We start from the raw sequence: 23,279 nt of genomic DNA on the forward strand, positions 1-23,279 counted from the left end.
CTCTGGCCCTGATAAAATATACCTTAATAAATCCCATAGCATTCGCGAGGCACCGGCTCTATCCACAGGAGAATTCATTGAATTCATTTTCTCTGAGATATATATCTGATGCAGATTCGGAAATAATTTAAGCAGCGTCGCAATTTAAAGTTTTGTGGTGGAACCCATCTGTTTTGTTCTTTTGCTTGACGTTTCAGAGAGGTTCTAGAAACTGAGGGCAATGCAGGCGTTGCGGTTATTTATATCTATATTAAATAATGAAACAAATTGCTTAATAAAATACATGGCTATATTTTTAGTGAGTTGCATGGGGTTTTTTCATTTTGTATATCGGCTGCATTGTAGTACCTCACTTTCTTCCCCGGGTCTAGAGGCAAACGCTTGTCTACAGCCAGGGCTTTGTTGTTGTTTTGATTGAAGGTGGTTATTCTTCTATGTACCCCAATTCCTCAAACAAGAACTCATGATCTTGATTGATTTAAACCTCTAGGTATGACTCACAAAATATATACTATGACAGAAGAGAATTGTATCAACCTCCGTTATCTTGTATCTTGCGGTTTCACATAATATGGTAGCGTTTAGAACCTCTGCTCTGCTCCTGAAGACCATCTATTAATGGTGTTTTAAATTAATTAATTTAATATAATTTGAAGAGGTTGTAGGTGGATTTTAAGAGTTACAGGCGAGAACATGCAAGTTCACACTGGAGTACTGTATACAGCGCTGGGGGTTATATTACTGTATACAGTGCTGGGGGAGTTATATTACTGTATACAGCGCTGGGGGGTATATTACTGTATACAGCACTGGGGTTATATTACTGTATACAGCGCTGGGGGGTATATTACTGTATACAGCGCTGGGGGTTATATTACTGTATACAGCGCTGGGGGGTTATATTACTGTATACAGCGCTGGGGGTTATATTACTGTATACAGCGCTGGGGGTTATATTACTGTTTACAGCGCTGGGGGTTGTATTACTGTATACAGTGCTGGGGGTTGTATTACTGTATACAGTGCTGGGGGGTTATATTACTGTATACAGCGCTGGGGGGTTATATTACTGTATACAGTGCTAGGGGGGTTATATTACTGTATACAGCGCTGGGGGTTATATTACTGTATACAGCACTGGGGGATTATTACTGTATACTGTGCTGGGGGGTTATATTACTGTATACAGCTGTGGGGGGTTTATGCTTAAGGAGAAAAATATATATATTTTTTCCATAGGAATTGCCCTTTAAATACTAGGACATTAAGCCGTGCATTACTCACCTTTCCTGGCACACGAGGTATTAATAGTTTAATTTCAGTGAATTTGTGCCATGTTTTGGACCTCTGCGCTCCGGTTATAGACTTTATTGGATGTCGGAGTCCAGCTTCCAAATCCTGGGTTTGCTGGCACGGAGAGCGACGTCTGTTATTAAATTTCCAACTGTTGCGAAATCTGCTCTGAATGGGAACAGCTGATTAATATGACCGTGACTTTGAGTTTTTATCTGTTTTAATTAAGTTCAATTGGCCTCTAACTTATCTCCACTTATGTTTATCATACAACCACCTACACGCAAAAATGGGATATTTCACAGCATTTATTTACTTATTGCCTAGCATTTATACCAGAATATTACTAAACTAAAACGATACGCTTTTTATACAACGACTGCAGGAAAGTGCATCAGGTGACATAAGCTCTGTAAAGAATAGTGTGATGCAGTGATAACCCCCAGCGCTGTATACAAAAATATACCCCCAGTGCTGTATACAGTAATATAACCCCCAGTGCTGTATACAGTAATAACCCTCAGCGCTGTATACAATAATATACCCTCCAGTGCTGTATACAGTAATATAACCCCCAGCACTGTATACAGTAATATAACCCCCCAGCACTGTATACAGTAATATAACCCCCCAGTGCTGTATACAGTAATATAACCCCCAGCACTGTATACAGTAATATAACCCCCCAGTGCTGTATTCAGTAATATAACCCCCAGCACCGTATACAGTAATATAACCCCCCCAGCACTGTATACAGTAATATAACCCCCCAGCACTGTATACAGTAATATAACCCCCCAGCGCTGTATACAGTAATATAACCCCCAGCACTGTATACAGTAATATAACCCCCAACGCTGTATACAGTAATATAACCCCCAGCACTGTATACAGTAATATAACCCCCAGCGCTGTATACAGTAATATAACCCCAGCGCTGTATTCAGTAATATACCCCCAGCGCTGTATACAGTAATATAACCCTCAGTGCTGTATACAGTAATATAACCCCCAGCGCTGTATACAGTAATATAACCCCCAGTGCTGTATATAAAAATATACCCCCAGCGCTGTATACAGTAATATAACCCCCAGCGCTGTATACAGCAATATAACCCCCAGCGCTGTATACAGTAATATAACCCCCAGTGCTGTATACAGTAATATAACCCCCAGTGCTGTATACAGTAATATAAACCCCAGCGCTGTATACAATAATATACCCCCCAGTGCTGTATACAGTAATATAACCCCCAGTGCTGTATACAGTAATATAACCCCCCCAGCGCTTTATACAGTAATATAACCCCCAGCGCTGTATACAGTAATATAACCCCCCAGCACTGTATACAGTAATATAACCCCCCAGCACTGTATACAGTAATATAACCCCCAGCGCTGTATACAGTAATATAACCCCCAGCGCTGTATACAGTAATATAACCCCCAGCGCTGTATACAGTAATATAACCCCCAGCGCTGTATACAGTAATATAACCCCCAGTGCTGTATACAGTAATATAACCCCCAGCGCTGTATACAGTAATATAACCCCCAGCGCTGTATACAGTAATATAACCCCCAACGCTGTATACAGTAATATAACCCCCAGCGCTGTATACAGTAATATAACCCCCAGTGCTGTATACAATAATATAACCCCCCAGCGCTGTATACAGTAATATACCCTCCAGTGCTGTATATTACAGTAATTCCCCCAGTGCTGTATATTACAGTAATACCCCCAGTGCTGTTTACAGTAGACCTGTACAAATGGACCCAAAATTATTTATACACATTTTTCTTTTTATTTTTGGTTCATTAATTTTCTGTCAAAAAATCTGGGGCTTCCATTTCTTATCTTGCATCTTCTTGTTCTTCTGTCTTCTTCCACTGCGCCAACAATCTTTGTTCTTATTCTGCTTATCCGTGGGCAACGAGACTGGGACATGACCTCAGGTTCCACTCTTTTTCCTTAAAGTAACCTCTTGGTGAACTTCCACAAAATGGCGGAGCTTCTGGGCATCCTCTCCCCCGATCCGCCAAACGGCAGAAAGGATGTGCCAGAAAACATTGCCATTTTATGAACGTTCACCTGGAGGTTATGTCCCGTTGTTCACGGAGAACCGGACAAAGAACAAAGACTTTTTGGAGCAATGGAAGAAGACAGAAGACAGAAGGACTAGATGATGCAAGATCAAAAGCAAGGTTGTGTGACCTGAAGACATAGAAGCGGTCGGCAGAGAAGACAAACATTCAGAGAGAGCAGGAGAGAGAGTGTGAGAGAGCGTGGATGAGAGAGTGAGTAAGAGTGGAAAAAACAACGGAACAACGGAAAAATTAAAATTCTGAGCTCTTTGCTTCGTTTTTGTTTGTTTCGTTGGAGGTCCCACCAATTAGAACCCAGTTTTTGGGTTTTAAAACTCTTATCATGCCTTGCCAGTACGAGTGTTCCCATGTGAACTCGGTGGGATATTGGAACGTTAGAGATGTTCTAAGACAGCTGTCACGAACAAGAAGTCCTGCTGAATGAAATGAGACAGTTGCGAAGAAAACTGTTTAATAAGGGGCATAGTTGACTGTCATATTTCCAAACAGAAACTCATGTGGTGTATTAGAATAAATTAGAATATGCAAATGTGCTTATTTAATTACATTTAATAGTCTTAAGCCGTGCTGCTTCGAAATATGTTGGTTTGCCGTGCGGGGATCTGAACGCGGTGAGATAAGAAATATGGGAACATTTGGCTGTTTGGGGGCAATAATAGAATTAGTATTTTTACCTGCTTAGATTTACTTGGAATAATTAACCTCTAAATTCCCGGTGGGGATTTTGTTAAAACGGGCAAAATTCCAGGGTTTCTGTCAACGAAGCCACAAAACCCCCGAACAGACGGCCCGCGATTCTGGATGACCGAATCGAATTGGGGATTATGTGTCCTATCAGGAGAATATTTGTGAGTCTATTTACAGTTCAGCTTCCGACTTTTATATACATTTTATATCTACAAAGCTGACATATTGCAGTCCATTATTGTAAAAATATTTTTCTCTCTTTTTTCTACTAATGTCTTAAATAATTTTTATCAACGGTAATAAAATTTTATGCAATGAAATGTTTTTTTTTCTTAAAATTGTCCCTGAAACACTTACAGGGTGCAGATCTGTTAAAATGAGACAATTGTGTTCACCTATACTTTAATATTTTTTTAGGCTTGTGGCATAAACGAGGGCTATGGTAAAGATTCCTTTTATTGTACTTTTGGTTTGTTTTTATTACTTTTCTTATTTTTTTTATTTACTTTGCCTGGAGAGATAGCAATGTACTCTAGTGCCATTTACTCTAATTAATACTTTTATTTAAAAAAATAATAATGGAAAATAGACTTGGGACCCTTCTGAAGATTGCTGAGTCCTTTGAGGCTCGCAGTTTATTTTTTCGATGGAATTTATATGTGATCTCTCAGCTTTTAGCACATCTCCTGCTCTCTTATCCCGTATTTAAGAATGAAATAGGTTAAAAAAAAATAGGATAAAAAAGAAAATAAATATTAACTGACATTAACGCCATGGACAAAGAATATGAACAATTCCTTATAGATTACTATTGAGACCTTCTCAGGAATGTGCCAGCATCTTTCACACTAAAAGGTCAACTTAAATGTCCAACAACACCCTCACTGTACTATATCCAACGCATATTTCCCAAGAAAAACCAGTAAGGATCCAGTCACAGTGTAAGTTTGACCTGAGGTCGTTGTTATGCCAGAAACCCTGGTGGCTATATGAGGAATTACAAGTAAAGCACCCAATCTAAAGTCACATCAGCCCGTGATACAGCGTTGGGATTCCTGATTTTTTTCTCCAAGAGAAAAGAAAAAACAATAAAAAAAAACCCCACAAACGATAAGTTAAATGAAAAAAACAAAATTTAGAGAAAGCAAAAAAAAGAAGGCTGTAAAAATGCAAGAATATTAGGGGATTTAATACAGTTTACATGGAATGGTGAGGAGTATTGGGTGAAAGGCTTTCATTCTAGGAAGTTTAGTAGATACCACACTATCCTTCCAGATGAATATAAAGATGGAATGAATCAAATTGATTTTTTTTAAGTGTTTGTGCTTTTTCTTACGTTCTACAAAAGTAACCCAGACACCTTGGGGTTATTTTTTTTTTAAAGCGTCAAAAAAAAAAAAAGAAAAAATGAATAATAATTTATAAAGTAGAACACAACTTGCCACAGGTTATATTTTGCATATTTTTGTCTTTTTTTTTTATTACTCTAGGTAGTGAAATTGAGGTCAGATAAGCCCCATATATCTCCCGCCGTTCCATGACTCACTTTATCATGTCCTGGAGATTCAACGAAGAACTTCCAGAAATACGTGACCTTAATTGAATTTCAGTCACCTTAATCTGCCAACGTAAGGAGTGCCATGTGTTCACGCGGCTAAACGGGGTCCCCCAGGGTGGGATCAAATGAGAGGGGTTTAGTTTCATGTTTGTATTATGAATGTGGCCTTAATTGAGTTATTGATACAAACTCCCCCGCTTTCAGATATTAGATCTCTATCAAAACAGTTTCCGTCTGTGAAAATGTTAAATGATCTTCTTGTTGCTGAGATTTGGTTGAAAAGCTTCATCACAAACCAGCAAATCCATTCATAACGCGATGCTAAACCATACCGAACGACCCCAAAATATATATAATGCAAATACAGCCATTGGGGAAGATCACTCTATGGAAGAATGGAACATTCATGAAACCAAATGGACTTTATTGAACCAATCACTTCCGACTCAATGACAGGCGCATATAACACAGAAGACAGTCGCTCCGATCCATCCTGAACATCATTGACTCATTTTTGGATCCGATTATTCTTCATCCACTGCCCCCCCCGTTCCAGTCCCGCCATTGGCTCCTCATATCCTACAGAATTGAATTAAAACTCCCGGCCCTTAACTACAGAGCCCCCAAAACAATTCCTCCGTATAGCTCTCATTTTCTCTCCAAATACTCTCCTAACCGCTCTCTCCCCATGGCTTGTGTCTTTCATCCACTGTCATCTCCTCTTCCAACTCGCACCAACAGGAACTTTACCCAGGCTTTCTCTATTCTCTCCGAGATCTCCGGCTACTGACTTCTCCGCATCCCTCTTACTACAAACAAACCATCCTCACTCAAGCAGCCCTTCTCCTTCTATCTCATTCCTTCTCGAGTCAGTCGTAACATGTAATCTTATAGTCATATTGTATTCCGCCATTTTGTTTTTTTGATAATTGTTTGTTGTTGTAGCAGCACTAAGGAATCTGCTGAAGCGCTACAAGTAAATGAAACATGATGTCATCGGCATCCTACTATGCAGTTGATAATATAATATTATGAATAAGTGATTAACAATGTGCCGTAAGTCCAGGTAATGTAATTAGTGCATTTGGTAGACTCGGTAGGGCTTGGGGAAAACAAATTTTCCAAGAAATGCTGACTCCATGAAACGACTCTGTAATCCTATCTAAGGTTTCGCATTTGGTTAATTGAAATTGGGAGAAATCCAAAGACTCTAAAGATTACATTGGTGCTAACACAGCAGAGGGTCCCATATTCTCCAGCACACAAGTGAAAAAAGGTCTGACAAAGGTCTGCGTAGCTTTCAGGAACCAAAGAACATAAACCTGCAACCAATATATAAAAACATATTTATTCCATAGTAAGGGTCTGAAATTAGCATTTTTAATATGGTTATATATACATTATTGTATATAACTCTGCTGCCGCTGCCCACGTACAACGAGTGCCCCTTTCAAACAGATCAGTTTCCCCAAATCCTACATTTTATAGTTTAATGCAATAAATACATAAAAAAACATAAATAAGGGGTCAATACAGTCACCCTCCAATGACCTTTTCATTAAGAAGAAAGACATTTTCACAGTAAGAGCAGTAAACATGTGGAATCCGCTCCCCACAGAGGCTGCTCCTTTTTTTTTAAAGTAGTGGAGAAGAAAGGAGACACTAATCTTGGCTCTAAAACGGTTAATTCGTATACTAAAAAATATTTCCATTTTCTATTACACTAATTATCAAACGAAAAGGCACAAGCTGTGTACAGTATCAGTAAATGTATCTATTTTTGCGTAAAGAGTATTTTGGCATCATTTTTTATTATGATTTTTATTTCTGCCGGCGGTAGTTGGTTCTTCTTTTTATTAATAACGATATAAATATCCAGCTGTGTTATTCTGTTACGAAACCTCGACCAGTTCGGAATAGATTTTTGCGTTAAAGCTGTTTATCTCGCATCTTGTATTTCCCTTAAACCAATTTAACGCGCGCTTCTCTGTAATCGAAACCCACACAATCATGAAGATCAAATTGGAAGAAGAAGCGAAGCCTTCAAGTGAACCTTATAATAGAGCGCAGGAAACGCGTTCCTTATTTAACCTGATGCTAAGGTGCCTGGCCGGGTCCCACGCGGGGAATACACCTCGCAGCAGTCAAATAAAAGCATTTCATGCGAGCTTCGATATTCTTCTGGCTGACGGAGAGCATCAAAGCTTCTGCTTCTTGCAATTTCATTTTTTTTAAATTATTTATTGGCCCAAAAGACCAAAAAGGGGCAATTTTTTCCCCCGGCGCTCCGTACAGGGACTGGCAAAACAGAACAGGGACACTTGGGAGGTATCAAAATTTTAAAGTTTGCATCCTAAGCATATTTATGCATCTGCAGACTCTTAAGGAATCTAATTTCATACATTAACGCCAGGGTGTAACTTCAGAGTTTGCCTTCCACGTTAATTAGGCGCGGGCTTAATTAGCCTTGATTGTGTTTTCTCGAAGTACAGTTTTAGGCGCCCAACTTCCCTTAATTTTCCTCCCCAGGGATTTTCTGCCAGTAGCTCGATTTGGGGGCAGTAGGGGGGATTTAAATTCCAATATAGAAAAAATGCTAATTACGGTTAATGAGAAATAACAATTGCCGCATATCTCCGAGAACCAGCGTAGGAACCGAAGAGAATTCCGACGCACCCAGCAGCGGCGCCGCCGGCATCGCTTACCAGCGCCAGGGCTGTTTAAAAGAATTGTGATTAAAAAAAAGAAAGGTTTTGCCTCCGGATTGTTTTGTAAAATATTACCAGCCTACACCTTTCTATCGTAGCGTAGGCTGCCGCCATCAAAGCCGGACCACAAACGGAATATTCCGTCGCTTTAAGAAATGACGTATTTGGGTAACTCTTTGCCTGAAACCTAGAAACCCAGAACCTTCTGGCAGATCGGCCCAATTTGGCCCCATATGGTCACCCATCGGTCGTTGGTCTCGTCTTAGATTCAGGAATCATATGTCTATCCCATGCTCTCTGTATTACCCTCTACCACTTCTGCTGGGAGGCTGTCCCACGTATCTACCTCCCTCTCTGTAAAGTAAAACTTCCATACATTCTATCTAAGCCTCTTATTCTGATTATATTATAATAATTTAAGTATCGACCCAGTGATTAATTAGACTGCCTGCGAGAATCCTTATTTTCCATTTCTGGGGCGGAATTTGTACCCTTTCAGGGTTTCTGTTTGCCGGATTATTGCAATTTGCGATATCTTAAAAAGAAAGAGAGAAGGGGAGACGAGGAAGTCATTGTCGGGGAAGTCAAGATGGAGTGAGCGGCAGGAGACTAAAACGATGTCACCGCTTACATCACTACAAAAAAAAAGTAAATGCCAAGCCTGTATATAAAGAGTTTAAAGTCAGGAATCAGACGCAGGGAGCGGAGCTTCTCTTCCAAAGAAGAACCTCATTATCTGCGGAGGATTTGTTGCATCTCAGCTCAAACACCTCTAAGGACAACGCTTCGGCCCTCCGCTGATTTATAGCATCGATTCTCGCTGTTGAGATTTCAGGGATTAGAGGAAAGAAAGTTTATGTTGTATTAAACGTGGTTTTATCTGGGAAACGCACTGCGCGCCGACGGCAAACGACCGGCGGGCTGTATCAGGGGTGCAACTGGTTCAGGGATCTCGGCGGCAACGATTGTTATTGTGCTACAATTATTTTTGAAGTCGCGGGAACTTGGCTGAGTTTGTGGAATAATCGCCGGAATGTTACGAGTTCTCGGATTCTGTTGCCAGACAGCGAAGATTCATTTTCATACTTAATGCATAAATGTTATTTAAAATTAACCCTTTTTTCTCTCTCTTTTTTTTTTTTTGCAGATGGAGCCCCCTTCACCTGGTGGATGGGAAGGGGTAACGAGAGGCACACTTACTGGGGGGGGTCGGTTCCTGGAGACCAGAAATGCACATGCGGCCTGGAGGAGAGCTGTGTTGATATGAGACATTTCTGCAACTGCGATGCCGACAGATATGAATGGTAATAAGCAAGTGAAATTAGACATTTTTCAGAGGGTTTTTTTAAAAAAAAATCATTAATTACACCATAATTTCTATATCTGCCACAGTAGAACGTATTATGGACGTTATGGACGGCAACTCCCAAGAGGTCCACCCAGTTACCGTGTACACATGATAGGAGTTATAGTCGATGGCCAACACCGTCTAACTTGAATTCTTTATCCGTTTCTTTCCTGTTTTTAACTAAACCTAGTAAAAAAATATTCAGAGCAGAAAAAAAACCTCATTACTTCCCGTAGGTCACAGAGACGGGAGGATAAACAGAGAGAAGGGGCAATTAACTCCATAATTTACTGCATTTATGGAAAAGCATTGACCCAAAAATATATATTCCTATAAAAAAGGGACGGAGGGACGGCAACGACAGTTGGAACCCAATAAAACGCTAGCAGAGACATTAAAGTGACCCTCGGCGGCCGCTCGTAATGCGCAGTCCTGTATTATGAAGGGTTTGCAATGGAATGCCCTTGGAGGGCATCAGAATACGCAGCTTCCCGCACTATGCGAAGGCTCGGAGCCATGAGCTAAAAAAAAGAGCCGGTGTTTAAAAACCTTTTTTTTTTTTTTTTTTTACATTTTAATTGTTTCAGGTTTTAAAACACTGTTTCAAATTAAAAAATATCAATATATTTGTAAACGTCGGGTAAAATTAGATTGTGTTAAAAAAAAATGACTCTTTTAAAAAGTGTAAAAAAATGCTGGCGCTTCTTGTGCCGAACAAAAAGTACGAAATTGCACTCGTTCTCTTCTGATAAAAACTGGCAGTTCGGAGAACGGGGAGGGGGAGACTCTGTCTCAATGAACTTCTTACGTGGAAACGCGGTGATTTCATCTGGAAACCACAGTTCAGATGAGAGAATTCCTACAGAAAAGAACATTTTGTAATTTTCACAAATAAAATATGTCATTGTCCCCATAATGAGAAGAAAGAAAAGCCTGTTGAGCTATCGAAGTATTTTATATTTCTTTAGCAGCGAAAAGAACTAGCGGGGGTCTCTGCTTTCCATCAAGTATTAGGTTGGTAATTAATATTAATATTTATAATTTATTATAAAAAATAATATTCAAATTATTTAATTCATATTTTAATAATTAATAATAATTTTTTAAAAAAGTAGTCTACGACAGTCAACCAGAATGTTGTGTCCTATGTTAATAAAGAAGACGCTAAGCCCTTGACCGCCTAAGAAAAGACAGCTAAAAATATTTAAAACGTGAGAATATTTTTTAAAAAATATATAATTTTCCACCCCACACAGAAAAACTTTTTCCAAGCCCTTAAAATATGCTTATTATTTTTTATCCTCGCATTTTCTTGAATAAATTTACCTTTTGTACATTATATGTGATTTACCCCAAAGCATGCAAGTAATGGGAGGAGAATGTTTAGTAATATTAGATATCAACGAGCTCTCCAACTTCCAAGGGAGCCGAACAAAGAAAATCTAAATAAAAACATTCCTATAAAATAAATCTTGTTTAGATAAAATTCACATGTGCCAAAATGTGAAGAAATGAGACAAATGCATTCGCACAAGAGTTAGTAATTTGCAAACATTTTTGCAGTTTCTAAAAACACCGAATATTTGTTTTTACGTGGTGTGTATTTCTTCTGTTATTTTGTGTTAATCTATTGTGTTTATTATTACACGCTAAAGGCGTTGACAAATGTCTTGTTAAAAAAAAAAAAGTGTGGATTTTAAGTGCTAATAAAAAGAGTAAAAGAATTATACAAAAATGTTGGGTTTTTATTAAAAATGTGAAAAGTTTACCAACAATTTCCAACATTAGAATAGGGCTGTTTTTTTTTTTAAAGCTTTATTTAGCGAGTGTCTCTGCTTTCCATCAAATATTAGTTAATAATTAATATTTAAAATGTATTCTAAAAAAATATATATTTTTAATGAATATTATACTATTTGATAATTAAATAATTTTTTCAAAAAGTAGTCTATGATGATCAACAGTCAGATATTGTTATGTAAATTACATAAGACATTTAGCAGAAGAATAATGTATTATTATATAAATACTAATTTATAACCATAGTTCCGGCATATTATTGTGAAAAAAATACTATTTTCTCATTTTATTTCAGGACAAATGACACGGGTTTTCTAAATTTTAAGGAACATCTGCCGGTCTCTCAAATCGTGATCACAGACACCAACAGGTCAGGCTCCGAGGCAGCATGGCGAATCGGCCCGTTACTTTGCAATGGAGACAGTGAGTATGGCGGAAAACGTTATATAGAATTGGGGGGGCTCCCCACAGACGTTGGCTTAGACCGACGCGTTTTAACGGGGCTTAAAGATAACATTTAGCAAATCAATAACAGAAAATTTATATTTTATAATCAAGCTTTTGGTTGAATTAAACATTATTTTTTTTCAGGAAGCTACTGGAACGCTGCCTCTTTCAACACAATGTCTTCCTACCTGTACTTCCCGACCTTCCTCACAGAATTCAGCACTGATATTTCCTTCTTCTTCAAGACCACCAGCTCGTCTGGAGTGTTTCTGGAGATTCTCGGCATCAAGTCCGATTTCATAAGGATTGCGTTACCCTGTAAGTGTCTGACGGTCACGCGAGTTTCTGGGCCGCTCGATAATGGCGACGACTCTTGGTCTCCAGTAGGCGAGGAACTGAGTGTCCTTTCATGGAACCAAATGATGAAGGTTGACCTTCGTATTTGTACTCTCTTGCTTCCAGATATTGGATACTGATTGATTTTTTTCAAAAATTTTAATTTAATTTTTACTTTTTAATTGAGTCCCACTGCGATATCCATAAAGTGTTGCCTGTTTGTGGCCCTCTAGTCCTGAAGGTGTCCTGCTTCTGCTCGAAGGGTTCGGTGATGTCCAACATGGTCTAAAGGGTTGAAAGTCATAATCATTAAAATAATATTCATATTTCAGGAAGTGGTAAGATGACAATGTCAGTGGGTGGGCCTCTGATGTTGTGGGTGGGGCCAATCACTTTATATTTGTATGTAAGTGGGAGGCGGAACTGTCAATTAACATATCTGGGAACTCTCCGGGTTTTGCCCAGAGAGTCAGAGTGAAGCACCGCTTAACCCGGGTAACCTAAGAGAATATCCGGGTCGTGTGATTGGCGTTGAGGTACAACCCACTCCCCGCCCACTGCCCCTCCTACCACTTTCACCCAGAGAAGAGGCGCTTCACCTGGAGTCTCGGGGCGAGTTCCCAGGCATGCGTGTCACCTGTCCACATCGCTACATTGTAAAACTAATTAAAATGTATATTAAGTTATGAAATAATCCTTCGGAATTCTGATACGTGTCATTTTACTTCTTCGCTGATACAGTTTAACAAGTAACATTACAGTTTGCCGATTGTCGCCCTTCTTACCCGACCCGCCGCGGAGTTTTTAATTTTTTTTTTAGATCTTTTATTTCTGCCGAGTTAACTACAACTCCACTGCCAAAGTTTCATTATAATAACTCAGGCAATGAAGGCACTAAAATAGGGCCTGGAGGCCTTTAAACTCATTAAACAAATGATACATTTCATAGATGCTAATCACTTGGTAATGAGGTTTGATATAATGTTAATTGCACATCAAACGCCCATTCAATTGTCTTTTTTATTTTTTTCATTTTTGCGGCCATAACATTTTAAATAAAACAAACGGCTATAAATGACAGATGTAATTGCTGATTGCTTTGGTTGGCGACAAAAAGAAAAAAAAACAAAAAAAAAACAAACAGAAACAACAAGAAAATCCATGAGTTTAAAAAGGAGGAAAAAAAAAAGTTTTCCAAATTTGTTTCGATGCAAAATCGCATTAGCGGAAATTTTCGTTTTATGTGTAATGTGCAGATGGCTCAGCCGTCCGACCGGATTTTATATGCAATTCTCACGAGAAGAGTTGCCCAGAAGCAAACTAGCCAGTTAGCAGATGCAAGGACTCCGAATATATACGTTTTGGGGTTTTTTGCGGTCCCGGAGAAACCCGTTCGGCTTTAATGATCAGAGTAACAGCTTACGTGCCAAATTCATCCGATTTGTTTGGCTTCGACTATCATATTTCATAACTACTACCTTCTGGAGGCAAAAGCTGGGTTATGGATCATCCTTTAGGACCCCACACTAATGACTATAAGGAATACCGTGAATAGAGATAATAATAATGGGGAATGTACGTCACGCAAAAAGGTCCCGGCTCCTAATTGGTTAAACCAGCAAAACAACAAACTTTTGTTTTCATTATTAAAACCGTATTAATTCATCAGAAAAAATGATCTCAGATTTCTTTATAAATTTGGAATTAGTTTTTCTACCATCACTGGAGGATTGTTAATAGAACTTTGTAATAATAATAATAATAATAATAATAATATATTTATATTAACTTCCTGTTGTTAAGTTTTTGATTGTTGCTGATTGGTTCAGGCAGCCTTTGTAAGGGTGGAAAGGAAGAGGAAGTGAACCATAAGCTGCTATAAGTTATAATAATTTACTTTAGAAAAAAGCCATGAACGGGACAGCCTTCCCCCCAAGTATAATTTGGCACCTTTTTATGATTTTTTAATGATTTTTTATGATTTCTTTTTTCCCCTCTGATTGAACTCTTAATGTTTCTAATTTATCAAATATTTCTGGTTCAATGTATTTGTGTTACATTTTTTTTTGCCATTTTAGTAAATACTATTTCCATTTTACAAAACCTTCCTGATTTTTTTTTTTTAAATTACATTTATATGCCAAAGCAAAACTTTCTGACATTTCCAGTTTTCATTTTTAGTAACATTTTTTTCTTCCCTGCACTTTACTTCTCAGTCTCCACAACAGAAGATGCCATTACTAAATATTATTATTATCAAAAAAGAAGAAATCCAGAATTATATATACTTTTTTGTAATTCTGTGTTAATGCTGATATTAAATGTCACACATTTTACCCATCACCGAATTCATGTTCTAATTTTATTTAAAGTTACATTCTTAAGGCATCTGGGCATAGCCAGGGGTAATTTATGCAAATTTCCACCAATTTCACAGTGGACTATACATTTCCGTGCCCAAACAGGAAGTTGTAAAGCACTTCCTGTATGGGTGTTACGTCGTAAATGTATATCTTTGTATGAAAATGTTACCATATGTATCAATTTGCCATTGTATGTTTTCGGCCGACACGCACACAGCTTATTAGCGGGTTTCCTGCGTGTTGCCCGTGATTGGGTGGTGGGTTTCAGTGTCGTAGTTTTTTATTGGCTGAATTGTTTTTGTGGCGCTTATTACATGTTTTTTTAATATTTCTTTAAGGGGAATATTCATTTTCTTGGCTGTTAATAATGTACATTTATGTCGCTGAGGATTAGCAGCTGCTGACTCAAGGGGCCTTTTTTTTTTTTTTTTTCCTGAAATCGATTAAACTTGGCCACGGAAAATGCAGTAAATCGACAGATAAAAATAGATATTGAGTTCCGTATTGATCCGCTTGCGTATTTTACAGTCCCTCACCAGGTCACATTCTCGTTTGATGTTGGAAACGGCCCTATTGAGGTCTCCGTGCAATCAGCCACGCCGTTAAATGATGACCATTGGCATTATGTCCGAGCCGAGAGGAACATCAAAGAAACAACTCTTCTGGTGGACAACCTGCCAAGAAAACGTGCGCGCGGCCCCTCGGATGGACATTTCCGTCTTCAGCTTAACAGCCAGCTGTATGTAGGTAAGAATTGCCTTAGAGGACAAATAGTTTTAATACACAGATCGGCCCCCGGCGGCCCCCGTCTAGTTGCCGTTTCTCCTGCTGTAAAGACTCAAACCTTAATCAGTCGTTGGTCTCGTCTTAGATTCAGGAGCCGTATGTCTATCCCATGCCTGTTTAATACCCTCGCTGTATTACCCTCTACCACTTCTGCTGGGAAGCTACTCCATTTAGCTATCACCCTTTCAGAAGTAAAACTTCCTTCAGTAAAGCCATCTAAGGTGAGCACTCCAGAGTTGGAGCTGTTAAAAGAGAGCGCAGGCTATCTCACCTCAGAAGGAGCGCGGTCGGAGGGTACGAGTTAAGCAAAGGGAGCAGCCAGGTTTCTCATTTCGTCGGGGTGACAGATGCCGCGCAGGCACTGGTGTAATTGTGTTTGTAACACTCCCCCAGGTGCCGTTCCTCTGGTGGCAGCTGACTGCGAACTGAACATTTTTATTGAAGTTCTGTAATTCCGTGTGCGAGGCGAAGCATATTGCTTTAACTGCGGCAAACCGGCCGCCAACCTGGAAATATCGCGCATGGGTTATTTCAGGTTACCGGCTGCTGAAACTTTATTTTCTAATTTATTTATCGTTCTTTACAATGAAAAATGATTTTACAGACAATTATTGGATTGCTGGATATGCAGTATATAATAACCCGGTTTAACGCTGGCAAAAATTGTATCGTTTACACCCAAAACAGAAGCACATAATCTATCTATTATTTGTTGTCTATGGCTGTCTGGCTATTGCCTCATCTGTCTAGAGTGAGAGAAGTGATATGTATGTTACAGTGAGTGTGTTAGCATGAGTGTGTATGTGTAACTGTGTCAACCCAAGAGAGTGTTAACCCAACTGTCTACAGTACTGGGGTATATTACTGTATACAGTGGTAGGGGTTATTCCTGTATTGAGTGCTGGGGGGGGGTTATATTACTGTATACAGCGCTGGGGGTTATATTAATGTATACAGCGCTGGGGGTTATATTACTGTATACAGCGCTGGGGGTTATTACTGTATACAGCGCTGGGGGTTATTACTGTATACAGCACTGGGGGTTATATTACTGTATACAGTGCTGGGGTTATATTACTGTATACAGCGCTGGGGGTTATATTACTGTATACAGCGCTGGGGGTTATTACTGTATACAGCGCTGGGGGTTATATTACTGTATACAGCGCTGGGGGGTTATATTACTGTATACAGCGCTGGGGGTTATATTACTGTATACAGCGCTGGGGGGTTATATTACTGTATACAGCGCTGGGGGTTATATTAATGTATACAGCGCTGGGGGTTATATTACTGTATACAGCGCTGGGGGTTATATTACTGTATACAGCGCTGGGGGTTATATTACTGTATACAGCGCTGGGGGTTATATTACTGTATACAGCGCTGGGGGGTTATATTACTGCATACAGCGCTGGGGGTTATATTAATGTATACAGCGCTGGGGGTTATATTACTGTATACAGCACTGGGGGTTATATTACTGTATACAGCGCTGGGGGTTATATTACTGTATACAGCGCTGGGGGTTATATTACTGTATACAGTGCTGGGGGTTATATTACTGTATACAGTGCTGGGGGTTATATTACTGTATACAGCGCTGGGGGGGTTATATTACTGTATACAGCGCTGGGGGTTATATTAATGTATACAGCGCTGGGGGTTATATTACTGTATACAGCGCTGGGGGTTATATTACTGTATACAGCGCTGGGGGTTATATTACTGTATACAGCGCTGGGGGGTTATATTACTGTATACAGCGCTGGGGTTATATTACTGTATACAGCGCTGGGGGTTATATTACTGTATACAGCGCTGGGGGGTTATATTACTGTATACAGCGCTGGGGGTTATATTACTGTATACAGCGCTGGGGGTTATGTTACTGTATACAGTGCTGGGGGTTATATTACTGTATACAGCGCTGGGGGGTTATATTACTGTATACAGCGCTGGGGGTTATATTACTGTATACAGCGCTGGGGGGTTATATTACTGTATACAGCGCTGGGGGGTTATATTACTGTATACAGTGCTGGGGGTTATATTACTGTATACAGCGCTGGGGGTTATATTACTGTATACAGCGCTGGGGGGTTATATTACTGTATACAGCGCTGGGGGTTATATTACTGTATACAGCGCTGGGGGGTTATATTACTGTATACAGCGCTGGGGGTTATATTACTGTATACAGTGCTGGGGGTTATATTACTGTATACAGCGCTGGGGGTTATATTACTGTATACAGCGCTGGGGGTTATATTACTGTATACAGCGCTGGGGGTTATATTAATGTGTACAGCGCTTGGGGTTATTACTGTATTTTGCTTGAGTTGCAAAAATCCACACATTTTTTTAATATAGAAATTTGCATAATTAATAATGTGAGATTATCATATCAAACAGATCTCGCGTAATAATCATGGAACCTATGGCTGCTTCCCGGAGGTTGAGATTCCCATCCACTTACTCTGGAGTGGAAAGATTAAAGGATATTTAGTTTTGTTTGTAGTTTAAAGAAAGATGGAGGATCCTATAATCTCAAAGAAGGGCTGTAAAGTAAATTGAATTAACAGAAAGCAATTAGTAGATCCGGGGGTTATTTGTGAAGATCAGCTGTTTACAGGCAAAACACATTAACCCTTCGATAACTCGAGTGAATAAAAGTTTTCTTAGAAACTATGAAATCCAGATGAAAGCATTCGTTTCAAACTTGATCTAATTGTCTAAATTCTATTGATGCTGGAATGTCTTGAAACATAGTATCTGGTTTCGTCTGTTAGCCAATGAAACGCTTTTAAATGTTTAGAAACAAAACAATATTTTGTAAATTCAATCCGGTTTACATAAAACACTGAAGCTACTTTTCCCCACCTGATGTTTTCTTCACGCAGGAGGAACATCGTCCCGGCAGAAGGGATTTTTGGGATGCATTCGGTCCCTGCAGCTCAACGGGCAGATGTTTGACCTGGAGGAAAAGGCCAAAATGACTTCGGGGGTGAGACCGGGATGCCCGGGTCACTGCAACAGTTACGGGAGCTTGTGCCACAACAGCGGGAAGTGCGTGGAGAAACGCAACGGGTATTCGTGTGACTGCACAAACTCTGCCTTCGAGGGACCTACCTGCAGGAAAGGTGATCAGCTCAGGATAGTAGATGCCATAAATGGCTCTAATAACGGCCCAAATGGCTCTAATAATGGCCCAAATGGCTCTAATAACGGCCCAAATGGAAACTGTAACTTGTCAGGAAGTACAGATATTCTGAATGGAGCCACCTGTATTCAAGCAGGGATTCCAGCTGTGGCGTAGCAGGGAGAAATGCACCAATCAGGATGCAAAGATATCATTAAATCAGAGGAGACTGTGTAACCCTTAGAATCTGCCCATTCACCCCGAGACTGGGGCAAAAACCCTGAGAATCTGCCCATTCACCCCGAGACCCGGAGATTGGGTTAAAAACTCAAAGACTTGGGGGAACCTTGCTAGTTTTTGCGTATGTCTCCATTAAACATACATATTTTAAAATAAAACACACTTCTGGAGTCCCTCTGTTATATTATTTTATTTATTATATTTATTATATTTATTTATTTATTTAATTCTCTCTTCTGTTGCTGTTTTGTAGAAGTGTCTGCCATGTTTGAGGCTGGAACCTCGGTCACATATGTTTTCCAGGAGCCGTACCCAGTGTCTAAGAACTCGAGCGCCCCGTCCTCCGCTATATACGCCGATAACGTGATATCCAAAGAGAACATTGCATTCAGCTTCGTGACGGGACGCTCTCCGAGCCTGCTGCTCCACATTAACTCGTTTTACCAAGACTACATGGCGGTGCTCCTCTGCAGAAACGGTAAGGGTTGTGATTTTACCCCTTAAAATACTCAATGAACTGGAGACATAAAAAATTAATCAAGCTAAGTATGAATGGGCCAAAAATGGTGGGACATGCGGCTATTTCCCCCCGGGACATGCATGTGCTTTACGTGTTGCTAAGTGGCACATATAGCGAGACAGGAGCCAGTCACCCCACAAAATGTGTGTGCAAGGTACGAGAGGTCCATGCTTACAATGACATTCTAAGAGTATAGAAAAGACATGGCGTGTTGATATTTGGGGCAAAAAAAGCTTCCCCCGGGGCGCTATTTGCTTAAGAACCGGCTCTGCGTATAAAGTGCTGCCCCCTGCAGTACATGAGACGTATAACGAATTAATTAACTCCCACGTACCGCTTATATCAGCCATTGTTGAAAACCGTCTGCACAATGTCAGGTTGCTGGCTGTCAGCAATGGCAAACCCCAAATACCTGCACGGAGGTCAGACCGAGAACCGTCATTCTGAGTGAGACCACGCATCCCGTTTTATAGAGTGCACCGGTCATTTCATTTTCGGACAGTTTTTCACTCTTTTTGGGGCGGGAACGAGTTTAGAATAAGCTATTCTGCAGCAACAGCTGCCGCCCTAACGAAGAAATTTAGCAAATAAAAGTCCCTTGGGGGTAAAAGTGCTAATTAAGAAGCAGGTTTTCCACCCAGCTGCTTGGAACAGAGAGAGGTAGTTCATTTTTAAACACTGAAGCTATAAAGCAGAGTACGGCGGTCTTGGGTCTGCAAGCTGCCAGCTAATATTTCAGGCTGAATGACAGCGGCAATGGCCTTGCTTCTGTGTGATAAGAAATTAAATAGCAGAATGTTTCCAGCTAAATCACCAGAAACTGTCTCGTAAGCAAATAATTAATAACAACACTTTGTGCTTTGCAACATTAATATTATTTGGTAATGTTCGACCCCCCCGCCTTTAATAATGGCCTACCTTAATTATTCTTCCCTAAACTTATTAATATTCCATTTTCATACAGAAAGGTTTTTAATAAAGTGGAATAACATCCTTAATCATTTTAAGTGGTGCCCTGTCCAATTCCTCAATATCTTAGGATGTTCTATAAATTTCCTTCGTAAGCCACGAGCTGAGCTGTAGTGAGTCCTACGTGATGTATTACCGGCAGCTCGGAGCTTTCCATATATACTTTAGAAGCCGCTAATTTTATTCCGTTTTGCCTCGTAAGCAACTTTTAGCGTTATCACAAAGTATTTCCTTTTAAGGGGATTTAAATTACGTTTTGTCAACTGCAGACACATAATGACTCCTAAAGGGACATAGTTATACATGTGCCGGACTGAATGAATGACTATGCGGCCCTGGCCCTTTAAGGACAGCAGCCACCAAAGTGTGGACGCCAAATACTCACGCTGTATATTTATAGTGCTATTGGGCTGCTCCTCTTCCCAGAGAAAGAGGAAAGTGACTCTGAGACCCAGGGAAGCAGCTCGTCACTCGGAGACTCTGGGTCAGACCTGGAAGGTTCCCAGTTATAAATGATATAAATGCAGCTTTGAAGCTACAGCTGGCACATTTGAGATTTGATATTTTTTTTTTGCAAGAGTTTTCATGTATTTTAACTATTTTTATCAATTTGTTACTATCTAAGCTCTGTTTAGGAGCAGTTTTATGTGGGTATGGCACCCCTTCAGTGCTGGTCATACTCTTCATTACTTTTCTATAGATTTTTTATGTTTTTATTTTTCAAATATTTTTTAAGGTCCAGACACATAATTTGTGCTTACTGTAAAACCTAATTGATGACCAGAAAGTACAAAAAAGAAGGTTCATTTTTTCTGTTAATGAGTGTTTTCTGTCATTATTGAGCTGGATTGTGCGCAGAAAAATAGCAGTCTCCCGAAGGAGAGATCTTAAGAGGTTTGCTTGTTCAATGTTGACCTTTACTTTAGACAAGAATACTGAAGTCACAAATTGAGAGTTGCTGAACTTGTTGTTGATGTCACAACGGTTAATTGAAAAATGCAATTATTGAAAAACTGCAACACTTACGGATTCGCTTATCTTTCTTTGTGAGATCCTGCAACTTTACGTTTTGTGAGTTACAGGTGAGGGCATGAAATGCGATCATGCATGATGTCAAATGTAACTTCCTTCCCACTAAATTTAAAATATATATAACAAAAATAAAAACAAACAAATAACTAAAAAACAAAAACAAATGTAAAGGTGTATTAACCAATGAGGGGCTAACATGTCCCAGTGCATTGGGGGTAGTGAAGTTATTAAATAGCAAACATTGTAAACTGTAACCTGTTTATAAAGTTGTCTTCTGAAGGGAACTAAAGCAAAATAAAGAAAATTAGTCTGCCTTCCCAGGCGGAAAATTATATCCTGATCACCGCCACTTAAAGGGTTAATGCTTGATCTAAGAGAAACAGGGACCCAATTCCCCCTAATAAGACGGCCATTAAAGACTTGTAAGCAAGGAGCTAATTTGCTGCACAGAAAACAAACATTAATTAGACGTTAGTAGCTTTAAACTTTAAATCCCCCCGAGAGCTTACAAAGCACGTAATGGGAAATAGTTTTACTCCCAGGAGCCCAATTTTGCTTTTTTTTCCTCCATATTTAATACATATATTTGTTATACTTTGTCCTGGGTATCTTTTAATTTCGTTTTTAAGAGGCAACGGTGAGATAATTTGTGAAATGTGAATAACGTAATTTTTTGTTAAAATATACAACTAATACTCAGTACATTAAAAAAAATAAAACTCTAAAATAAAAAATCATTTTATATTTATATACACTGCTTTTTGTGTAATTTATAGAAATCTTATTTTAAATTATTTAAAAAAATAATATTTGATTTGATATTCCTTCTTTTTGCCGTTATATTTCACTTATTACCTAATGCATTTAATGTTCTTGATATTTAATAAAATATTGATTATTGATTATTATTGACTTTCCTCAAAAGTAAGTAAAGAGGGTTTAAATTTGAATAATTATTTAATATTTTACATTCGGCACAAAAAGGGCTGGAATTTTCACAAAAAATACTAATTGCAAAAACATTATTATCTGGAATATTAAAAGTTTATCGGTGATACTTGTCCAAACCAGGAGGCTTCGTGGCAGATGTGCTACTCATGCATTGATGAGGTTAACTTTTCTGAAACAATAATGAGGAGAAACGAGGTGTTGTCTCACTTTTGGGAATAATTGTGCGATTCCCATAATTGTTAGCAGAAGTGGTGATTTGACAGTCTCATTGCACCGCGTAGGGGAAAAAAAAAGTTTTTTCAAGGTGTTGATTACCTCTATAGAGGCCCTCGGTTTTATTTTCGAACAACTTAAAATATCAGAGAAAACCAGGTGTTTTTAAAGAAAAATAACAATTTCTCTTTTTTTTCTAACTTGACCCGAGAAAGAAGGTCTTCGGTTGGTTGAGATACCGTCGGCCATTGTGTAATTATCGGATTTTCTGAATAGTTCTAACCAGTTCTGAACAAAAAGGTGGAACACCTGGATACGTCTCGTGTTAATTACTGCTTTAGAAACTTTCCTGTTTTATTTATTTCTGTTGCTAGGCAACTTGTAATTATTGGTTTTATTGTCTGCATTGTAGGCCCTTTATTTTTGCAGATTTCCAGTTTTATTAAAACAATTTATTGGTTTTGAAATGTTGAAACATTTGAAAAATGATGTAAATAAATTATCTTTGATTGAAGGATATGTTTCAAAATAATAATAGAAAATAAATAATAATAATAAAATAAAATAATAATATTATTAATAATAATATTAATAACAATGCTAATAATAATAATAATAATTATAATCTGCAATGTTCTTGAAACTTCTACTATGTGTGTTGGTGCCCCTGGTCCATACTTTCCCTATGATGATAACATTTTTATAATTCACGGGAATATTATAAGCTGGATGCGTGGTCATGTGACTTATATGTTGCAACATTCATGATGTATGCAG

General features: G+C 38.9%; 1 protein-coding gene across 1 annotated transcript in view; it reads left to right on the forward strand.

Moving 5' to 3' along the window:
* CNTNAP5 (contactin associated protein family member 5) overlaps positions 1-23,279 on the forward strand; it is a 123,160-nt gene that overhangs the window by 90,812 nt on the left and 9,069 nt on the right. Inside the window, exons 14-19 of the mRNA XM_053472217.1 lie at positions 9,503-9,659; positions 11,799-11,926; positions 12,095-12,268; positions 15,178-15,396; positions 18,339-18,578; positions 19,071-19,295. Coding sequence (XP_053328192.1) covers positions 9,503-9,659; positions 11,799-11,926; positions 12,095-12,268; positions 15,178-15,396; positions 18,339-18,578; positions 19,071-19,295 — 1,143 coding nt within the window. The remainder of the gene's footprint in view (positions 1-9,502; positions 9,660-11,798; positions 11,927-12,094; positions 12,269-15,177; positions 15,397-18,338; positions 18,579-19,070; positions 19,296-23,279) is intronic.

This window comes from Spea bombifrons, chromosome 7 (genome assembly GCF_027358695.1).
Source record: "Spea bombifrons isolate aSpeBom1 chromosome 7, aSpeBom1.2.pri, whole genome shotgun sequence".
Taxonomy (NCBI): domain Eukaryota; kingdom Metazoa; phylum Chordata; class Amphibia; order Anura; family Pelobatidae; genus Spea; species Spea bombifrons.